This window comes from Mirounga angustirostris, unplaced genomic scaffold (assembly GCF_029215605.1).
Source record: "Mirounga angustirostris isolate CCGP_5_RB_7025 unplaced genomic scaffold, mMirAng1.0.hap1 SCAF_3, whole genome shotgun sequence".
NCBI lineage: Eukaryota > Metazoa > Chordata > Mammalia > Carnivora > Phocidae > Mirounga > Mirounga angustirostris.
This window is the reverse complement of record NW_026991711.1, coordinates 132,628,568-132,650,783: the sequence shown is the minus strand read 5'-3', so window position 1 is coordinate 132,650,783 and position 22,216 is coordinate 132,628,568. Positions and strand designations below refer to the sequence as shown.

Sequence of the window (22,216 nt, the reverse complement as noted above, 5' to 3'; positions counted from 1 at the left end):
CCAACCTAGATGCTTTGATAATTTCTGAGATTTGTTATGTTAATCCCACATTTTTTAATCCCACAGTGGTATAAATGACTATAATAGGCTTAACACTCTCCGGGACACATTTATAGTTTCAGAGCAGAGCTTGTTAACTGCATGATTATTAAACCCTACTAGATGCTAGACACTGAGCTAGACGATGGGGAAAACAAAGTTGATTGCTGTTTCTTGGGGAGCCTGGGGACTGGTAAATGAGTTTCTTCATTCTTATATTGGGTTGGTGAACTTTTTGAGCTACGGATTCTTTCTGCACCTTTTCCCTCTATTTATCTAGAAATGGTTTAACAGATTCTCTAACATGCATTCCATTGAGGGAGTTCTTGCTTTTCAATAGGAACTTGAGGCTAGCTTAAATGGGTCTGGTCTGACCCACTGTCATGCAAGCTGGTATATTCTAAGTGAAAATGGCCTTGAGGTTTCTTGAAAGAGCTTAATTCTCTGGTTTGTGGTTAACTTCAAAGGTTAGGGATGCTGCTCGAGGGCCCACTCACTTCCCTTAAAATTCCATTTCACCCGTGAATAACTAATCTGCTTTTTCGAAGTCATCTTTCAGTCTCTATCACCAGGTGACAGTGATTTCCACAAATGTGACATGGTCGTCCTTCCCTTTATTTATCCTAAAACCCACTTTTTCCAACCTTCAGGGGACTCTCCTTAAAATTTTTACCCAGCGATTGATGGACATTTTGGTTCATCACCTTACTTGACTTGATGGTTTTTAGACTTTAACCATATCCTTCTTAATATTTTTTCTCTAGACTTGAGTTCTCATATTTTTAGTCTATCTTTGGTCCCTAGTCACAGAAAACTCAGTAGCATTTTCTCATTGCTTCATAAACACCAATGCCATCAAAACTTACAGTTTAATTCCTAGGGGCAGGAGTGCTATGTGTGTAGGAGAAATCATGGCCCTGGGGCCAGGCAAAGTGCTTGTTTCTTCAAGGAAAAAAAAAAAAAAGAAAAAAAAAGTCTAGTTAAGGGATTCCATTATAAAACAATATTTAATGATCATTATAATATTTTAGCACATGATGGGTGACAAACGTCAGCAAAGTCGTTTCAAAAAACAATGGCCACCCATGGTTGCCCAAACTTGTGATGGAGGGAAAATGGCTTCCTGGGTCAGAGGGCCTGTGTTCTTCATGCGGATCATGGACTTGAGAGGGATCGGTTTCACCTCTGGCCCTCCGTCTCCACATTTGTTCAATAAGGAATTCTACTGATGGCAAAACTTCATCACCAAAGTTCTATTTAAAAATTAATTCTTTTAATGAAATTCCTTTTAATAATCACTTGAACAAAAACACTGATTGCTAGCAAATTACGCTTCATAATTCAGGATAGAATCAAGTCACTCCAGCATTATAGTGTAACAAAAACAATCCAGTGAAAATGCATAGATCTGGGCACACAGTGTGCCATCTGCCTCTCCCATGTACATAATGAAAGAGTTTCTGTCTCCAGCTGGAAAAAAATCTGGCATCTGCCCTTCTTTTCCTATATCATCTTTATAAGGATATTTTGCTGTGTTTCACTAACAGTGTTCATAGATAAATCAAGAGTTTACTTCCCTCAGAACAAAGCCACTGCCCTCATTTTGCTTTTTCCTGCAATGTTATTTTATTATTTCTTATTTCTCTTGATCTCCTGCTCTTCCCTCTCTAGTCATCTCTCCCTTTCTTCCTACTTTCCTTTCTTGTGTTTAGAGGAACGAATTAGCTACGATTTGTAGGTTATTTTGGAGAATAAAGCTCTAGGTATTTATTTTGCCTAATGGTCATTTGGGAGAACAGTTTAATTATCCCCTAATAGTTTCATTATCTGACATAGGCTTCTCTTATGCTTTTAAAATTAAATTATAATATGTGGGGACCTCTGAGTAGTTCTTTTAGCTAGCAGGGTTCCCCCCTTTTAATTGAGGTTTAAAAAATTTAAAAAACATTTTTTGTATGGTCTTACCTAATCTCTGTAATTGTGTTGATACTTTTGTAAGCCTTGTTTATTGTAGAAAAAAATTATATACCAGTTTGAGGCTGTCAACTTAAAAAGCTGGAAGCTATAATGTGTGTTCTCTTTATTATAGAAATGAAAGTATTTTTCCATGCTTTTTGAACAAAAGGATTTTCTAATTAGTTAATTATTCATATCCCAGCTCCTACCTCATCATATGTGGTAACAAATTGCATTTGGCTCTTTCTCGTAGAATCTTTTATACCAAGGGTATAGCATTAAAATACAAGCCAACTTCACTGAATGTGGTACTATTTTGAGCATTTCAGGTCACAAACATTAAATTTTGTCCTGCTATTTGTCCCTTGCCACCAAGTATTTTTGTACAATTTGGTATTTGTGTTTACCAAAGTATAGTCCAACTGAAGACAGGATTAGGAATGGGAAACTTTTAGACATTTTGAAGACATACATTTTTAAGAAATTAGAGAATAACTGTTATTTATGCAAAACTATTTTTACAGCTCTAAAGTTACGTTAGCTGGGAATATGTATGATTTGATCACAGAAAACATTTTTCATTTTGGAACTTCAAATTTAAAAGTCATAGTTGATTCAGATAATAAATGTACTAATTGAATTTACTTTTAAGTGTTTTTATACATTTGTTAGAAATGGCTTGCTAAAATGTTTAACATCTCATTTTTTCCCCAAAGAGTAAGCAGAAATGAATATTGCAAGGACATGTGTTTCTGCACTTGCATGTGCTCAGTAACAAAGAGACCCAGCACATACTCATTTTCAGAGTAGGAGAAAATGGGGAAAACACGCCAAGATTGAATACGACTTTAGTTACATATTGTTTGTTTTTTTTATACCTCACTTTTGCTGTCCTCATGGACTTCTGGAAAATGTTGTTGGCTTGGGTTGAGGCAGATGATTTTGTTCTTTCCTCTGTTATCTTCTTTATTTTGGTTTGGTTATTTCCACAATTAATTGGCTGCTGTGGAAACAGAAGGACTGTGGAATCCTCGGGGAGAAGGTCGGAGAGTGCTGGGCAGGGCTCCGGCCGCTTCTGCAAGAGGGCTGTTCCCTGGCAAAACCCCAGGCTGCAGACAGTAGTCGCCCCCCACTCCCAAGGTGTGGGACAGGGGGCACCACAAAAAATAAAAAGACACATTTGACCTCACATTCTCATCGTTGGGTGATGAAGCCAAATAGAGCAGCTGTGCTGAAAGTTGGCCTGGAGGTTTCCAGCAACATCAGTTGGCTGACAAGAAAAATTCTTCCTGTTTCTGTTTTTAATGAAGTCTTCAACTTTACTTTTCCCAGGACTCCCAACTGTAGTCGATTAAAAGACCAAATAGCAGTTATTGATAGCAGAATCTGATTTGGATCCCAGGAGGGCCAACGTAAGAGCTTCCAGAACCCATAGGGCATCCTTATTACTGTTGGCTGAAGAACTTTGCAGCCAACTGGAAGAAATCGGCTCCTCCGCATTGAGTTTTCCTATAGTATTTCAGCATCACATTTTTATTCTTTGTGTTCTTTTCCCCTCCTTGTTTCTTTTGAAGAAAAGAACTAGACCAGTGGCTTCTTAGATTTCCAGGCAAGATTCTTCCATTTCGTTTGGACAGTTTCTGCTTAGTGCCCAACTTCGCAACATCATCACCAAGTGTCACCAAGCCGTAGGCCCTGGGATGTCCGCTCATTCTGTCAGCAAACAGACACTCGCCCATTGTGATTGCCCTGCTGATTTCGAGAGATTTTCCTGCCCTCCAACTCCCATGACACTCTGCCTTTTACAACTGCTCTCTCTAGTTTTAAATACTTCTCTACAAACACTGGTTAAGGCTGTCACAGAATTTATGCTCCCCTTCTCCTAATTTTTTGACAATATTTCCCCATCTTCAAAATATCTAGACTTCTCCCATTTCTAATCCTGCCTTCAATGGACTATCCTTGGATAAAGACAGATACCAAGTCATAGGAAAATAACTACAAAACTAAATGGCAAGGAACATTGGTCGATTCCTTTGTAAGGGGTACAAGTCGAAATATTTGACTTACTCTTTCTTGACAAGGTTTCTCCCTCTTGATAATCTTATTCCAAAAGAGGCAAGAGTTTGCTGCACATATGATGTCTAATTTTTTATAATTAAAATACCTCCTAATGACATTTTCATGACTGAAAATGACAGGACAAAAAAAATCTGTCGCTCTTGGAAGAGCTTTGTCAATCTTTTTCTTCCATTTCGTGGCTGACATTTGATATCATTGAGGTTTATGGTTTTTGTTTTTAATTCTGCCACTGACAGTATTGGGCTATTTATGACTAGGGATTAGGTTACCCTTCATTGTGATGCTGATGTTACAGCATTGTAAGCTGGAGAATGACTTTCTGAAAAGTGTTTTTATTTAACACGGTTACCTTCATCATTTAAAGATTTCTTTAAATGCTAGCAGGATGTTGCATGCACTTTAAAGATGTATCTGGAGAGGTATCTCTTGCATTTGGAAGTGTATGTTACATATGGTAGTATTTATAAATCACAGATATTTTTTCCTTTTTAGATTAAGTTGCAGTGTGGCTAAGTGCCTTTCTCTCAGCATTCTGTTGAAGGAATGAAGCATCTCTCAGTGCTTAGCTCCAAAGCAGTGGTTCTCAACTTTGGCCTAACATTTGAGACTCACCTGGGAGCTTTTGAAAAATTTCATTCCCAGACTGTTATCCTAAACCAATTTACATCGGCATCTCTGGGGCTAGGATCCAGGCACTGGTATTTTTTTAAAGCTCCCCAGGCGATTTCAATATGCAACCAAGGTTGAAAACCACTGTTTGAGAATAAAGTTAGAAATAGCATCTCCTCAGATTTGACTGCACATGATGTTGGAGGTTGAGAGGTTTGATTCCTAACTAAGGCTGAATAGGATATTTTGCCACCAATATCAGATAAAGAAGAATCTATTTAGGCTTTACATAAGCTGTGAAAATATGCTAATTTGGTTCAGTATAGTTTAATATTTTGAATTCAGAATCCATTTAAACTGTTCCCTTTCCGTAATGAAATTTCTTTCCTTTCCGTGCTTTGTGAATCTCTCCTGGTTTTAGGGGCAAAAGAAACTAGGCTTTAACTTTTCCTCATTCTTAGATCTTCAAACTCTTTTCTATGCTCTGTGGTTTTTTACTTTTATTTTTTAAAGATTTTATTTTTTGAGTAATCTCTACACTCCCAGTGTGGGGCTGGAACTTCCGACCCTGAGATCAAGAGTCGAAAGCTCTACCGACCCAGCCAGACAGGCGCCCCTGTGCTCTGTGTTTGAACCCTTTGCGTAAGTATTTGTGTAGACTCCTTATTGCAAAAGGGTTTGAGGCAGTGTCCATCACAGCTGAAGTGTGACAGGGTGGTAGCAATTAAACACAGGCTGAAATCCTTAGGAAAACCCCAGGGGGAGACAGCGTAGAGTCAGGAAGGAAGCCACAAGTTCATGGCCCAATGACCTGTACCCATGTTATGGACGCTCTCAGAGCCAGCCGGGTGCCCGGGCACCTTCTGTGATGTTTCTGTAGGGACAGGTGAGCACTGCTGCCATCGGCTGTCTCTGCACCTTCAGGGCTTAGTCAGCAACTTAGGACACTTGAGAGAAGTGATCCTTGTCACCCGCGAGGAGGGGACTGAGACATGGAGAGCCTGGCTTTTACCATTTGTGTTAGGTGCTAGGCATTCTGCAAGGGCTTTTATAGCTCTTATATTGCTTATTTCACAAAAATCCCAGGTAGACAGCAGTAATAATCTCCTTTTACAGAAGGAGGCTGAGGTTCAAGGCCACGGGATAACCTGCGCGGGTAATGGAGCTGGTCAGTGGCTCAGCCACGCTTCCAAGCCAGCCTCCCAGGTCTTTCTGAAGTGGCTTCTGCTGGGTCCCACCCCTGTTAATCACAGTTCTTGTTTGTCCTCTACTATTTATAGGAGAGAGGTTTTTTTTTTTTTGGTGGTGGTGGTGGTAGGGGAACAAAGGCCGTATGAAAGTATTAGAAAAATACCCACAAAAATATTTAAGCACACTTTCTTTATTTTCATTTTTTCAGTTTTTGGTTTTTTTGTAGTTTTTTTTTTTCCTCCCAAGCAATCCTATTTCCAGGATATTCTGTGGTAGGATACTCTGCGTTTTTTGTGTCCCCCACCAAACCTGGACTATCCCACACCAGGGGCCTACGTCAGGTCCTGGTCGGGCAGATTTGGCTGGGCTGGTCCAGCAGCAGTGGGCGGGGGTCCCTGCTCAATCTGTCTCCCGCCCACTTTGCTCCCAGCAGAGGGATGCTGATGTGGCTGCCGCTTGAATTCTAGCAGATGGGAAGGACTTTTTCTTGCTATCCCATTTTAGGCCCGTTTTCCCACTCCTGTGAAATTTCATTGGTGATGTGTTTCAGATGAAGCCGCATGAGCAGATCCAGCTCTTCAATCCACGGGCAAGATTAAATCCTGTGTCCTAGCTTGGTTTGGCACTTGATGACACGTCTGTCTTACTCCACTAGACTTCCAAGGGAGTGACTGTGTTCTCTTCCTTGACTATAGTTTTGGCCAATGTGTTGCCTGGACTTCAGAGTTCTGTTAAGTTCTTCTGACTTTGACCTCACGTCTTTCTCTCCCTTTGAATTTTTTACCCCTTCCCGTAGTTGTGAAATTCAAACCGCTTTAATAATAGTCTCTCTTTTTTTCTGTCTTTGCTTCTTACCCCTTTCTTCCGTCACACACAGCTAGGTGGTGCCTCTGGGCTTAGCCCTCCCCACCCCCCGCCTCCGGCTGTGACCCCATCACCTTCACGGCCGCCGATGGAACTACTTCCTTTCAGGCGCCCTCCACCCAAGTGCCTCTCCGGCTGCCTTCTTCCACTTGGCCACTCAGATTCTGGTTTTTGGACCTAAAGGGTCGGCATCATTTGGAAGCCTGATAGAAATGCAGAATCTCAGGCCCCACCCCAGACTGACTGGGTCAGAATCTGCATTTTCATACCGTCCCCAAGTGATCAGCATACACAGTCAGGTTTGAGAAGCATTGCTCCAAATCACGCATCTGTGGATTGTGTCCTAGTTAAGGGAATAGGGAATTAGAACCCATTCATTCTGTAGGGAGAATTGGATAAATCTTTTTTTTTTTTTTAATCATACCCATTTATTCATCTTTGGGCAACACTTTTGTCCGTTTTAGGGATAGGAAGAAATGAATATGTTTGGGAATAATTGGCTTTGCCTATCCTGTGAGTGAAGTTAAGGTTTTGGGAAAAGCTTGGATAATATAGCTGATGGAAGGATTCAAATAGCAGCTATCATCATTGTTTTGAAAAGAAATGGAGAGGGACGCCTGGATGGCTCAGTCGGTTAAGCGTCTGCCTTCGGCTCAGGTCATGATCCCAGGGTCCTGGGATCGAGTCCCGCATCGGGCTCCCTGCTCAGCGGGGAGCCTGCTTCTCCCTCTGCCTGCCACTCCCCCTGCTTGTACTCTCACTCTCTCTCTAGCAAATAAATAAATAAAATCTTAAAAAATAAGAAAAGAAAAGAAATGGAGAGCAGAGTTCTGTGGAAAGGACATTTGATTCACAAAATATTTATATTTTCAAAATATAAAATTTAAAAATAGTATGCAATTTTCTTAATCAGTTCAGGCTGTTATAAGAAAAATTCTGTAGATTCGATGGCTTTTAAACAACAGAAATGTATTTCTCACAGTTCTGGAGGCTGGAAGCCCAAGATCAAGGTGCTGGCATGGTCAGGTGGGGGCCTTCTTCCAAGTATAGACTTCTTCCTGCTTCTTCATGTGGCAGAAGGGGCAAGCTCGCTCTTTGGGGTATCTTTTATCATGGCACAAATATCATTCATGAGGGCTCCATCCTCAAGACTCAGTCACCTCTCAAAGGCCGCCCCATTTCCTAATACCATCAGCTTACAAATTTTGCAGGGGGCACAAACATTCAAACCATAGTGGAAATATAAATATATACATGTAAAAATTTGCATCTCTCTAGAAGGCAGCTAAACAAAAGGCTTCTGTATAAACCGAAATAAGGGTTGGATAGGCAGGTAGAACAACTCATTCCTTCTTCTTTAAGTGCATGTCTACACTATTTGTGGAAATACTCTTTATCACGGGGGTTCGGTGATAGCACAGGTCATACGCTGAGGCAGAGTGGCTGGGGTTTCTCCCTAAGGCAGGTTCCATCATGTCATTGAGCATTAGAGGCTCTACTTGCATGGAAAGGCTTGTGCAGGAAATTGGCTGGTGTAAGATTTGGGGTATGGTCCCCTAGCCAAGCGGTGAAGAAGGACAGTGAGGCTGCATGGAAGGAGAGTGTAGGTTAAGGGTGGTCAGACCTTTGCAAGTCCGCTCTGAGGTTTCCCATCTCTTCTTCTATCTGCCCTTATGTTGCTCCTTGGGGTGTATTAGTAGGGGCAGTAGCTATGTCCCCCAGCTCCTTTTTAAAAAGATTTTATTTATTTGAGAGAGAGAGAGAGAATGCAAGCACGAGCAGGGGGAGGGGCAGAGGGAGAAGCAGACTCCCCACTGAGGGAGCCTGACCCGGGGCTCCATCCCAGGACCCTGAGATCATGACCTGAGCCGAAGGCAGCCGCTTAACCAACTGAGCCACCCAGGCGCCCCTGTGTTCCCCACCTTTTTTCTTTTAAATCCTTAGGACCTTTAAAATGTCCAGCTGGTAACTCTTAGACCCCAAATTTTAAAGTATTAGAATTTGATGAGTTATATCCACAGGTTATTTAAAAGAGTTTCTCCCTGGGGCGCCTGGGTGGCTCAGTCGGTTAAGCGTCTGCCTTCGGCTCAGGTCATGGTCCCAGGGTCCTGGGATCGAGCCCCACATCGGGCTCCCTGCTCCGCGGGAAGCCTGCTTCTCCCTCTCCCACTCCCCCTGCTTGTGTTCCCTCTCTTGCTGTCTCTCTCTCTGTCAAAAAAGTTAATAAAATCTTAAAAAAAAAAAAAAAGAGTTTCTCCTTAGGTTAATTAAGAGTTTTTTTTCCCTTTCTCCCTCCCTCTATCCATCTCCCCCCGTTCCCCTTTTTCCCCTCTCTCACCCCACACACCAATGCTCCCACGCATGCACATGTGCACCCCCCCTCCCCACCACACACACAGTTTGCCACTACAATGTTGGAGAACCTGATAATCTGGGTAGGAAGTGATACCAGTCATCTACATGGAAAGCATGAGAAAACGTGTTTTTCCAGACTCTGGCCCGATTTTGCTTCCGTGCAGAAGAATTTCCTTCCATGTAGGCATTGGTTATTCATTGGTTATTTATTGTTCATTTTGATTAATGATTTAAAAGTTTGGAGCTCGAAAGCTAGACAAGCATTCATTTGCATTGGATGTAAAATGGTGAGAATGTAGAGCACCCATACTTTCAAGAAACATTATTCTCCTTTCTGTGAGCAAGGGGGGCATCTGTGTAGAGAGGGCCCTACCTAATTCTGCAGGCCTCCCAAGTGGGCCATCCATTCCCACAGTGAGCAGCTGCTGGTGACTTGAGATAGGACTGGTCCGGGCAGTGTTCCATTTCTCCTTCAGAGGCGTCTTGTGGTATCAAAACCTAACACTTGAAACAGGTGGAAACTGGACCTCGGGTTTCAGATCTTGTTCAAAGGACAGGAGTAGCCGACTTGAAAAGTGTCAGATTTAGAAGACCTGTAATTAGTTAAATGGTTGAGGGGAAGGATGAAGGGAAAGTATTGCTATATAATGAAGATGGAAAAAATAGTGATTTTCTTCTATATTTATCCTTGGTAAAGGCACTTGTAACACATACACAAACCTTAGTATATATGTTTATATATGTCATGGTATTTTGGCCAAGTTATCTGACATATAGGGTCTTGGCAATTGGAGGATCAAGTGGGACTGGATATGCAAATTTGCAGCTCCAATTGGAATATTCTGGCCAGGAAATTAGCAGTTAATTCAAAGTTAACTAGATGCTCATTATTATTGAAAATATTTGTAAGATGCATAAATACACTTTTCTTTCATCATAAATACATAATAGCATAAATAAGATTTCTTTGGTGACTTATGTTATTTTTTGCGGCTTTTGGACAGCACCTTGAAAGCCAGTTATGCTGGTCTGGTGCCTTTAATTGAGGGTTAGCATTTGACTGAAGCTTTATAGGAGAAATCTGGCAATAACTTAAAGTGACACATCAAAACCAAGGGGAACTTGAGTATCGCAGGAAAATGTGGTTTATTGAAGTAACTTATTGTTTGATTTCAGAACTTTATTGTTTTATGTCTCTGTATGAAAGTTATTTCTCCTCAGTAGTAGTGTTTCCTGCACTGTGACACACAAAGCATTATTTAATTGCATTGTTAATATGGATTCAACTATGACAGTTTATCTACTGCGGGACTTCTCAGAGCCTTTGACAGTACTAATATTCCCTGTGACCCTGTTAGAGGGAGATGTAGGACATGACGTTCCCCAAGCTTATCACTTTGCCTGCCTCTCTCCCTTTTTTTTTCTTCATGGACTATCTACCATGAAATAGACTTTGGGAAATTACGCTCTTGTGTTTTCATATGTATTTGCTCATTTATAACATCACAGCAGTCCTAAGAGACAAACAGTTTTGGACGAGGGAGGAGCTAAGGCCCACCGGAGCTGAGGCTGGCCGTGGGACCCCGTCCTCTGAGGACTCACTCATTCTTTTCTCTCTCCATCCAGGCCTTCGGTGCAGGTAGGAGGCCCTCAGTCCTGTGTGGCAGGGCTCTCTGCTGCAGAGTAGGGGGTGATCTGGGTGATAGGCCCATCTGAAGTTTCTCTGTCCTGTCCTTCAGGTCCACAGGGCTCTCTGGTCTCGGGAGAGGCCTTTCTCAAGTCTAGCACGTTGATGATGAGGGTGAATTAGTTAGTTCTCATGTAGCTTCATTGAACTCAAGGTTTAGGCAGCGCCCCCAGGTAGGCTTTTAAGTAAGAAAGGTGCCCAGGTACTCAGTTGTGGTTTCCCTTCTGTTTTGTTTCCTGATTTTTTGCCCCAGGGTACTATGTCATGTTTTGTTTTGTTTTGTTTTTTATAGAAGGAAATTCAAGCCATGAGTCAGTGCAGCCATCCCAATGTAGTGACCTATTACACCTCTTTTGTGGTAAAAGATGAACTTTGGCTGGTCATGAAATTACTAAGTGGAGGTAAGTAGGTTTTGTGATTTGCTTGTTGTTGTTGTTTTTTTTCCTTTTGTGTGAGCCAGCGTATTGACTAAGACTTTAAATTTGGTCCCCTCCCTTTTGTATTTAAAAGTTTTGCTTGTTTATTATTTACCTAGAGAATAAAGCCTGGATTGCACTGCCTCGACTGTCTGTGCCTTCTCCGTGGAGGGGAGGCTCCCTAAGTATCTTCTGTGCTCTCTCTGTCCTCCTACACCTCACCTGCGTGGCTCCTCAGCCCAAGAGGTCTGTCCTTCCTTCTCCAGGTGATCAAGTCTGAACACCGCACATGCTCTCTGCAGCCTCCCCCATGCTCATCAGAAAAATTAACCAGTCCTTCCTCTTTAAACTCTTTGTTTTTAATATTATTCGAGTCCTTACTACATCGCAGTATAATGAATTCTTCCAGTGCTGTTCGTTCAGAGTTCGTTCAGTGATGATGGACATGTTCTAGAGCTGGGCGCTCCAGTTTCTACTAGGCACATGTGGCCCTTGAATACTTGACTTGTGGCCCGTGTTCCTGAGGCACTGAATTTCTATTCAGTTTTCATCAGCGTCTATTTAAATAACTGCAGATGGCCCGGCCCGCGGCTGCAGTGTCAGACGGGGCAGATTTAGATTAGATTCCGACTTGCCGAGGAGAGCACGGTCTCCTGTACTTCTCATTTACTGAACCTGGCACCCAGTGGGAGCTCAATAAATATTGCTTCAGTTGAATGGAGAAGAGCTTTCTGCAAGTTGATCTGAAGTGGCACTATTTTCATCCTGTGTTTGCATTTGAAAAACAGAGGAGCTTTCCCTCTGGCCTCAGGTCACCAGAGTTACAAAAGCCACTGACAGTTTACCTTACAAGACACTTTGACATTCCCATATTTTTCCTTTAATCTTTTACCATCACTATTTGATAAAGAATGGTAATGAGAACCATTAACTTTATGGAACACTTACTCTCTGGCTAGATCCTGTTCAAGGCAATTTACTTGAATCTGGACAGCATCTTTGAATGGCAGGTGTCACCGTCCCTGCTTTTCAGAAAGTTCCCCGAAGCTCTTGGGAGAGTTAGGCAGCTCGCCCAAGGTCACCTACATAGTAGTTGTTAGTGCTGGAAAGAAGTGGTGCTGGGACCTGTTGACTTAAAAGCTACGAGATGCCGCAAGAATTATCACCTTCATTTTACAGACAGGGAAATGGAAGTTTAGGAAGCCCAAGTGATTTTCTTTGTAACACCCAGCATCTCTCACTCCTTCTGTATCTTTCCCAGACATGAAGTATGGTTTAGGAGCAGAGGAGAACATTTTGAGGTGCCTGGATGAAGCCCAAACTGGCACCGCAGAATTTATATTGTAGAGCCCATTTTAATCTGCAGACCTAGTTCCAGTGAAGGCTGACTCGTGGTGGTGGTGGTGGTGGGGGGGCAATCTTAATTTCTTTCCTTTTTTTTTTTTTTTTTGAAGAAACTCTTGGATCCAGCAGAGGCCCAGAACCGAGAGGACAAATATGCCGTAATTGCCTTGGGTCTGCTTGTGCAGGTCTCAGTGGGGAGCCTGGGAGAGCGGAGTCCGGTTCTGTTCCCAGTCTTGTCAATCCTATTAGTCATTGTTTCCATGAGGGCCTACTTTGGTTTTTAATTAAACATGAAAAGAAAGAAATGAGGGAAAAAAGAAAAAGGCAGCTTGCTGGAGCCAGACTACAGTGTTGGAGGGTCGGGACTGCCCCTGGGCTCTGGAAGACCTGTGCTTTGGCAGGAAGATGACCTTCACCGAGCCTCTTCTTGCTTGGTTCCCCCAGCTCGGAGGAGACTGAGAAATTCTGGTGACCTGGGACCCTGGGCAGCCCCAAATACTCAGCTCAGGCTGAGGATTTTGCTTCCTGTCTTTATTTTGATCCCAGTTAACCTTTTATAAGCTCGAAAATATCCCCAATCCCCTTGCCCGAGGACTTGAAAGAAAATGTCATTGTCTTTTTAAAAGAATCCAATTTCGTCAGCCTCCCTGGGCTTTAGGTAAGAAGAACAGGTTTTAAACGGGTTTCTACAGGTCTGGGAGACCTGGGCAGATGTGGACTCTTGCTCATTTTTCTTTTAGCAGGCCAGAAATGCACACATGCCTGGTAGGGTATATCCTTATAAGATAAAAATGAAACATTTTTGGAAGTCTCATTTTCTCAATTATTAACAAATTTAAGAATCAATGAATAAATAGATGTTTCTCTGAGGGGGGAAATATGCATTTGTTTTCTTTTATAATATTTTATCCCATTAAATCTTTTAATGAGGGGCAGGCAGCTAGTCTGGTGTAGTAATACCTGATGGGGAAACTCAATTCTCCCAGTTAATCATAGAGAGCCTGGAGCCAGATTCAGATCCTGAGGTAAGCCATTTGTTAACTCTTCAGAAATGTTGAACCCCCAGGTAATTATGGCTTTTAAAATGACCAGGAGGTTTGGAATATTAATTAATATGTGTTGAAACATGAACTCACAGTGCCAAGGATACTAATCTGTTTATGGTAACAAAGTACTGTGTATTTATTTCATTATGGAAGTCAGCGCATTATGCATCAAGTGAACAAAAATAAAGATTGCCGAGAGTCACAGAAAGGAAGCTTCTGGTTATAAGCAGGGGTCCAGTGGCAACATACTTTTTTTTTCTTCCTTCCCACCTGTGTTCTAGATGTCCAGGAAGATCTGCGCTTCTGTCTCTCATCAGTTCACAGCTGTCTGTTTCCCTGGCCTCTTCCTCCTTTGGTTTTTCACTTCAAACATTTTGAACCCTGTTTTGAGCCTGTAACCAGTTGTGTATGTGTAGGAGAAAGGAATTAGCCCTGAGGTGACCCTGAACAATCTTGTGGTCCCTGACCCGGAATTCTTCTCATGCCGGAAGTGCTCTTGCAGACTTGGATATAGGGTTTCTGGTTCTGTGCCGCCATGCAACTGTATGCCTTGGAGGGGGAGATTGTGTTAAATAAACCAACATATTTTGACATTTCCACTTAATTTTCTAAATAGCGGAGCCCAACCTAGAAAGGTACCGAAGATGCTTACACAAAGTTTTCACTTCTGTCTAGGTTCAATGTTGGATATCATAAAATACATCGTCAACCGAGGGGAACACAAGAATGGAGTACTGGAAGAGGCAATAATAGCAACAATTCTTAAAGAGGTTTTGGAAGGCTTAGACTATCTGCACAGAAATGGTCAGATTCACAGGTAGGATTTCTGCAAAGTTATTTAAATTCAGCCATTTGTATCTTTAGCTCCGGCTTGTAAAGAATATTAAGGGAACATGTGTTGCGGGTAGGCATCAACATTATTTCAGAGCTAGGCCGAATAGATGTGGAGAAAGTACTTAAGAAAGAAGCAAGTGAATACGTTCGGATGAAATATATTAGTACCCGCAGGACTGGCTTATCTGCTCTCACTGAAATAGAAGCAGAACATAAAAAGTACCGAGTGAGCTCATTAAAAAAAATCAGTTAACATGCTCCTCTTGAAGTAGGCTCAGTTGAGCAGGATAGCATCTCTGCCTTTCTAATGTAGGCAGAACTGGTCCAGACATTGTAATATGTTCATTACTTTTGGCATGGTGGTGTGAAGAAAGGGGGAACTAATTTCATCTTCTTTTGTGACATGAAATGCTCATTCTTTCAGTAGCCAAACAGCCTAAAATATGAGTGTTTGATGTTTCAAAAGGGTTCGTGTTACTTGGGCCCTTAGGAATAGCTGCAAGTAGGGGCGCCTGGGTGGCTCAGTCGATTAAGCGTCTGCCTTCGGCTCAGTTCATGATCCCAGGGTCCTGGGATTGAGCCCCACATCCGGCTCCCTGCTCAGCGGAGAGCCTGCTTCTCCCTCTCCATCTGCCTGCCACGATGCCTGCTTGTGCTCTCTCTCTCTCTGTCCAATAAATAAATAAAATCTTTTTTTTAAAAAAAGGAATAGCTGCAAGTAAATAGCCATTTATTAGTAATACTCACATTGTAATTCCCCTGCCTTGAGCTCTACGTGGCCTATATATTTAAGGATATTTGCCAAGTGTTTCAGTAGTTAGAAAAAAAATATTACCTTAGATATCAAACTTGTAAATTGTCATTTTTCTTTTGAAGAGTTAAGACTTCTATATGGTGAAGAAATATATTATAGAATGTTGTAATTAGTATTTATAGTCAGCATCTCCCCAGAGGAGAGGCTGATCCAATCCATTGTTTAAGAAGCCACCGGGATTAATTTGGAGTTGCACCCCAGACACATTTGAGTGGAAGTAGAACAGCTTTACATAGAATTTTCAGCTTTAATTCTCGATAAAATGATGGTATGGTGAGTCAATGGACAGCCTCTAACTCTATAACATAAAGAATGTACTCACTACTGATTTAATTCAATTTGGATAATGATTCCATATAAACTATTTGTTACTAAAATCCTAACCATCTCCCAGGAGCAAGCTATATAAAATCACAACTTATCCCTATAACTTAAAAAATCTGTGATATAATTTTCATATTTATAAAATGTTAATTATGTTAAATAGCTACATTATGTGATGTGTTTTTAAATCTCTCTGAGTGGATTAATGCAATATAATGTCTGTATTCCATAATTTATTCTCCATTTTTTTTTTCCTAACAGGGATTTGAAAGCTGGTAATATTCTTCTGGGTGAGGATGGTTCAGTACAAATAGCAGGTAAAGCTGATAAAAATAAAAATTCTTTTGACAGAAATGTTACAGTTTCAAGGAATATCATTATTATCATTTCAAGGGATATCATTCATTATCATTCCAAATAAATAATGAGTGAATGAATAAATGAATGAATGAATGAATGCCTGTAATCTATTTTAAGAATGTATCTGGGCTGCCCTGTTCTAGAATGTTTGGGTCTGAGGCAGAATATTTTTCCTATTATTATTATTTTTTAAGATTTATTTGAGAGAGAGAGAGAGTAAGTGGTGGGGAGGGGCAGAGGGAGAGGAAGAGAGAAACTCAAGCAGACTCCCCGCTGAGCGTGAGATCGTGACCTGAGCTGAAACCAAGAGTTGGACGCTTTACCAACTGAGCCACCCAGGCACCCCCCTTTTTTCCCTATTATTTTGATAAATTTTTGTTAGATCATCCAATAAACAGTGCTATTTCAGAACATAGCCTTTTGATAAAGACAATTTTACTTTCAATTTTATTTTTTCTACCTTTCAGGTTGAATAAAGGTGGTATTTACGTGACTGCAAGAAAAGCACTTTTGAGAGTTTTTCTGACGAGTTTGAAAGTTTAAAACACTGTACCCTTCTATTAATTTAAGCCCCTGGACTTCTGAAGAGGTGGCTGAAAGCATTGTCAACCCTTAAAGTCTCTGGGTTATTTTGGTCTTACACCCACCCGTGTGCCCATGCCTGGCTGTTGATGGCAGTTGGCCTGCAGGTGCAGTGGGTGTCTGTAGAGGGAATGCACCAGACAGGTGGCCTCTGCGTGCAGAACTTGTCATTTTGTTATTGTGCCGAGAGTAACTGGAAAGGCCTGGGATAAAATGTAGCCGTGTCTATATTGACTCTTGTTTCACCCCATGTCCAGGAAGGCCTGCCTCCACCATCCTCTCAGCCATCTCTGCTTTTTGCATTTTTGACTGGACGGTCCTTCCTTGACCTGCACTGTCCCCGTCACCGCAGGGTGCTCAGCCCTCTGGCTTCCAGGCACTGAATATTACTAACAGCATGTCCTGGCAGCATCCTTGGCGCGAATCGTTCATGGGGCTCCTATTGTGGAAGAGCACCAAATCTCGCCCCAAATCTTTCATTAGCCTGGTATGCTGCTCTCTGAGTTGGAGTGGAAGAGGCCTCTCTTCCAGTATTTAGGGTTTAGGGTCTTTGCATATCAAGTTCTTAGAGCAGAGTTGATCACACTCCTTGGTTCTAGTTTTGTTTCTGGACAAATGCGAGGATCTGGGGTATTATTGGAAATGCGAGAGCTCAGCAGAAAACAAACACACCCCCAACACAAAGGATAAGCCTTGAGTCATCTCTTTGATTCATTGTTTGTTCCTCTCTAGGTGCCAGAGAACCTGTCAGGTGATGCCTGGTCTGTATGACAGGCACAGTGCTGACCTTGGGCTCTGTGTTTAGTTGGGTACATTCAAGGGGACTTTTATTTATTTCCTTTTAAAGGGGAGAAAAGATGTTTTAAAAATATAGAAGGGAAACAGAATATATTTCAAATCAAATGTTTCTTCCCTGGAAAACTAATAATGAAAGCGTTATCCTTTATTATTCCTCTCATTGAAGAGATACATTGAGTCAAATACAGTCATTGGCTTGAGACCACTGTGGAGGCACTCTGTGTATCAGTTAAACACGGAGCCTTGGCATCAAACAGGCCTGGTTTCAGATCCATGGAGCAGAGTGGGGCAAGTTGTTGCATCTCTAAGCCTCAGTTTCCCCATCTGTGAGATGGTGATGATTGATACTGCCTATCATTCGAGAAGACACAGATATCCTGTGCGCCTGTTGAAACTTAAGATTCAGGGTCCTGTAAGTGCTTTGTATTTCTGGGAGTTGCAGACTGTTCTAGGTGGAGAGGAGAAGCCAACCTGCAATCAGGAGGTATTTCTGTGTAGGCATTTTTGTTAAGTTGTCTAAAGCTATTTCAGAAGAAAGGAACTTATTAATCCTTAGGACTCCAGTGAATCGGTATGAATTTTTAATTTTAAAGAAATAGACATATTCATACCTAACTTTGATTTTTAATTTTGTATTGTCTGTATTACAGAGGGTTTCCCAAATTGTGTAAGCTTCATGTCCCATGAAACAACTGCTGATATGGTTGTTAAAATAAGTACGTAAATGTGAGAAATGCTTAGTACACCCAAAATGTGCAGTAGGCAGGGATAACATTATAAGCTTATTTATTGGAGCACTGTTTCTGGTTGCAGGAGATTGGAAACAACGTAGGTGTCCCAGTTAAATATGGTAGATGGCCTCTCTGCATTATGGGAGAGCCACCAGCTGTCATGGAGAATGAAAAGCCCGCTATACACTGATGTGAAGGAAAAAAATCTCCAGGCTATGTGGTTAAGTGAATACAACAGGGTGAAATAGAATGTGTATGTCACCTTTTGTGAAAGAAATGGGAGAAATAAGAATATCTCTCTATATTTATACAAAGAAACATTAGAAGGATAACGAGGAGTGGGACTGTGTGGTGTGTACCCTCTATAACGTTTTGAATTTTGAACTGTGTAAAAGTATGACCTGGGGAAAAAAATGACAGGAAATGACTTAATAAACTTCATAAACTGTCAATTAGTCAAAGTCATTTTTAAACCGTTTATGGTAAAAATTTTCATATGTAGCCTACAGTAGAAAAGAGTAGGAAGAACCTCATGTATACCCATCACCCGGCATCAGTAATGATCATTAATTCATGTATCTTCCCCCTCTCTACTTTGTGGCTCTTATTACTAACACTGAATTTTGTCCTTGAGCCATCTAAGTTAGTGCCTTATGTATGCATATCTTTTTTTTTTTTTTTAAAGATTTTGTTTACTCATTTGACACAGAGAGTGAACGAGCACAAGCAGGGGGAGAGCGGCAGGCAGAGGGACAGGGAGAAGCAGATTCCCCGCTGAGCAGGGAGCCCGATGCGGGGCTCGATCCCAGGGCCCTGGGATCATGACCTGAGCTGAAGGCAGACGCTTAACCGACTGAGCCACCCAGGGGTCCTAACATATCTTGTTCTTACACTAGAGAGTGGCCCTGACCCCGCAGGCTAGGGGCATTTAGAAAAAAAAAAAAAAACTTCAACAAAACAAGTGACAACTGGAAACGTCTGTGGACAGAAGCTTCAGACTCTCCCACCTCTGAGCACTCAAGTTCAGGGTGCAAGGTCGCGGATGAACTGGCATGGTGGAGATTCCCAGGTCACCACTCAAGCTCTGTGACCTTGGTCAGGCTACTCAACTTCTATAAGACTCTGTTTCCTTAAAGAGGGATACAGATATCTCCCCCTCATCTCTCCTTGTGGCATCGAATGCGGTTCTTCCCACCCAGCGATGGTAACAGTGGCTGGCGCATGGCGTGCAGGCAATAGCCTCTGTGGTTCTTGTGTTACTCTTCTTACTGTCGCTGCTGTTACTGCTTTCATTGCCACCGACAGGCTCGCACTGACCCTCCCCTGCACCACCGGCAGGTCATAGGTACCTCAAATTAGTCTTGCTAGGGGTTCAGCTCTGAGGGGCTTGTGTGAGTTATAAAAAGCTAATGTTTATTAATTATGGAACTTGGAAGTTACTTTGTCATTAATCTTGTTCTAAGCTGATAAAAAAAAATATGACTGATTTTCTCTCTGGTGATGAAATGATCACTGCTCACTAAGAGGGTCAAAATAGCAGTGAACTGCCTTTGACATGCGAAGGCAGGTCAACCCTTGCCTTATTCTGCCACTTGGTGCTTTGCCAGTCACTTCATCTATTATTCTTGTCAGATTAATGACCTGAGCTCTTTCTCCAGGCCTTCTGTAGCACATCGGCCTTTTCTTTTCCTCAGTTGGGATCCCTTGAAGTAAGATTTCCTGAATTTCTCTCCCCCTCTTGGGCCTTGGGTATTTTCTCCTCACCATGGATGGTGGTGTTGCTTGCACCATGGGGGCTGCTGGGCTCAGAAGGGCACGTGGGGAAAGCCACCACCCGGGTTGTGGTGTGTGAAGTGCTAAGCCTGGTGCGTAGGGAAGGCTTTGTGTACCACCATTCTGGGCCCTCGCTGTCATCCCTTCCGAGCATGTGACTTCCTGCGTGTGCCACACTATGGGCTGAAATGGCCGTTTCCCGGATGTGTGATGGGGGGGTAATAGGCATTTATTTATTTTTATTTAGTTATTTTTTTTTGAGAGCGAGCCAGCAAGTACAAGCGGGGCGGGGTGTAGATGGGGAGGGGCAGAGAGAGAGAATCTTAAGCAGGCTCCACACCCAGCACAGAGCCCAACGTGGGGCTCGATGACCCTGAGATCCTGACCTGAGCTGAAATCCAGAGTGGGTCACTTAAGTGACTGAGCCACCCAGGCGCCCTGGATTAACAGGCATTTAAACTGTACAGTTTCTACATCTCTGGGGCTATGGCTTTCTAGAATTCATATTCAATTTTTTCCATACTCTTTAACCTGAGCACAACATCGAATTCCTATGGTACTTAAAATAATTATAATAATAATAACTATTATTATTATTATTTTGGTTTTAACTCTGAAATAAGGTTATTGCTTTAAGAAAACACTTGTAATGCTTCCTTGGAACAGACAGATGCTGATGCTATCCCTGTTTTCTAGGAGTTTGACTCTGTTGGCCAGGCGACTGGTTACTGCCTGAATGAGAACGGGGACCAGGAGTCTCTGGGTCTTTTGCTGCTATCTTTTCTGGTGGGTGAAGTAGGGGAGGTGGGTGGAAGGGTTGAAAGCTGCCTATTATATTTGGGTAGATAATAAATTGCTTTTGTTCAGGCTGTTTGTGCCCTTTCTCTTTGCATCTTTATGTTCTTTAAGCCCTATTTTTTGAAATAAAATTTAAGCAGGAGAGAAGTTTGCATTTACTTCTTTGAATGTAATATTTGTTTACCTTGAGAGTATTGTTATGAGCATTGCTTTTAAAAAGAGTATTTGTGCTCTTCTAATAGAAAACAATTTTTATTTAAATCACTCTACCATTTATATATTTCCTTTCTCAGAATTTTTTATTAGAAAAGGGGAAATTAAGGGACACCTGGGTGGCTCAGATGGTTAAGCAACTGCCTTCAGCTCAGGTCATGATCTCAGGGTCCTGGGATTGAGCCCCATGTCGGGCTCCCTGCTCAGCGAGGAGCCTGCTTCTCCCTCTGCCTGTGATTCTGCCTGCTTGTGCGTGCTCTCTCTCTCTCTGTCAAATAAATAAATAACATCTTAAAAAAAAGGGGGGGGAAATTAGGATTCCTGGTTCAGACCATGAGAAACTCTCATTCAGCCAACAAGTGTGGTGAATAAGGCAAATATGCTTGGTTCTGTTTCCAAAAGTACAGATTCTGTGGGAATTATATACATTTCTATTGACTTGGGATATAAAATCAGTAACTAATGTGTATTGAGTGCTTCCTGTATTTCAGGCTGGGTTCTGTGTGCTGAGCACATTGTGATTTGTTCACTGCAGCCCTGTAAATGTGCCCATTTTACAGACAAGAAACTAAGGTACAGAGAGGGGAAGTAAGTTGCCCAGGTCACAAGTAGGCTTCAGATTCCGGGATCTGGCTGCAGAGCCTGTGATCCCATGTCTGTGGGATTTCTAGGAAGATAGCCCTAAATCTGTGTATAAATGATCTCAGTTTGGGATGGAAGACCAGTAGCAATCACTCGCTCTTCTACACCTCTGCATGGCGATTCCATTTTGAAGCCAGGGAACATATTCTGTACGTTTTCCCCTCTCTGCTCCTTCAGTTTGAGACACAAGTCTCTGGTAAGGTTTTAGGATATAGAATAAGTAATCCTCTCGGGTGTCACGGGGTGTCAAATTAAAGCACAATAGTGACACCACACTTTTTTTAGACTGGAAAACTTCAGGTTTGGTGTAATCGATTAAAACTTGAGGACTGCCTACTCAGAGTTTAAAAGAAAATGCTTTACTTCTCATTGTATCTTCTGTGCTCAGAGGACCTGAATGTGTGACTTCCTGGTAATAAACTTGGACAGGATGCCTCGGTAAATGTAAAGGTGTCTGCTACAATACGTGATAGAAGGAGTGGCCATTTGAAAGTCATGCTCTTCCCACGGCCTAGCATTTTATTTTCCAGTCTGATGTTCTGCCATACTGTCAGGAAGAGCTTAGGTCTTATCTGGCAAGTGACTAAGTCTGTTTGTCTGGAATTAATGAGAGGCACTATTCTAAGAAGAAATTCATATAAAACAGGTCGCTTTGGGGTGGTCGCTGCAAAATTATTTATCCTAGGATTCTTTAAAATAGTGACCACTCTTAATGTGCTTTTAAAATGTTGATTTCAGAACATTTGCTTTCTGAAGAA

The 22,216-nt window shown here is 42.0% G+C and overlaps 1 protein-coding gene across 5 annotated transcripts in view; it reads left to right on the top strand.

Annotated features, from left to right (window-relative positions):
• STK39 (serine/threonine kinase 39) overlaps positions 1 to 22,216 on the top strand; it is a 314,903-nt gene that overhangs the window by 63,375 nt on the left and 229,312 nt on the right. For all 5 annotated transcript variants that reach the window (XM_064586647.1, XM_045868683.3, XM_045868682.3 and 2 more), the window contains exons 3-5: positions 11,076 to 11,184; positions 14,265 to 14,406; positions 15,823 to 15,878. In XM_064586647.1, the coding sequence (XP_064442717.1) occupies positions 11,076 to 11,184; positions 14,265 to 14,406; positions 15,823 to 15,878 (307 nt within the window). The remainder of the gene's footprint in view (positions 1 to 11,075; positions 11,185 to 14,264; positions 14,407 to 15,822; positions 15,879 to 22,216) is intronic.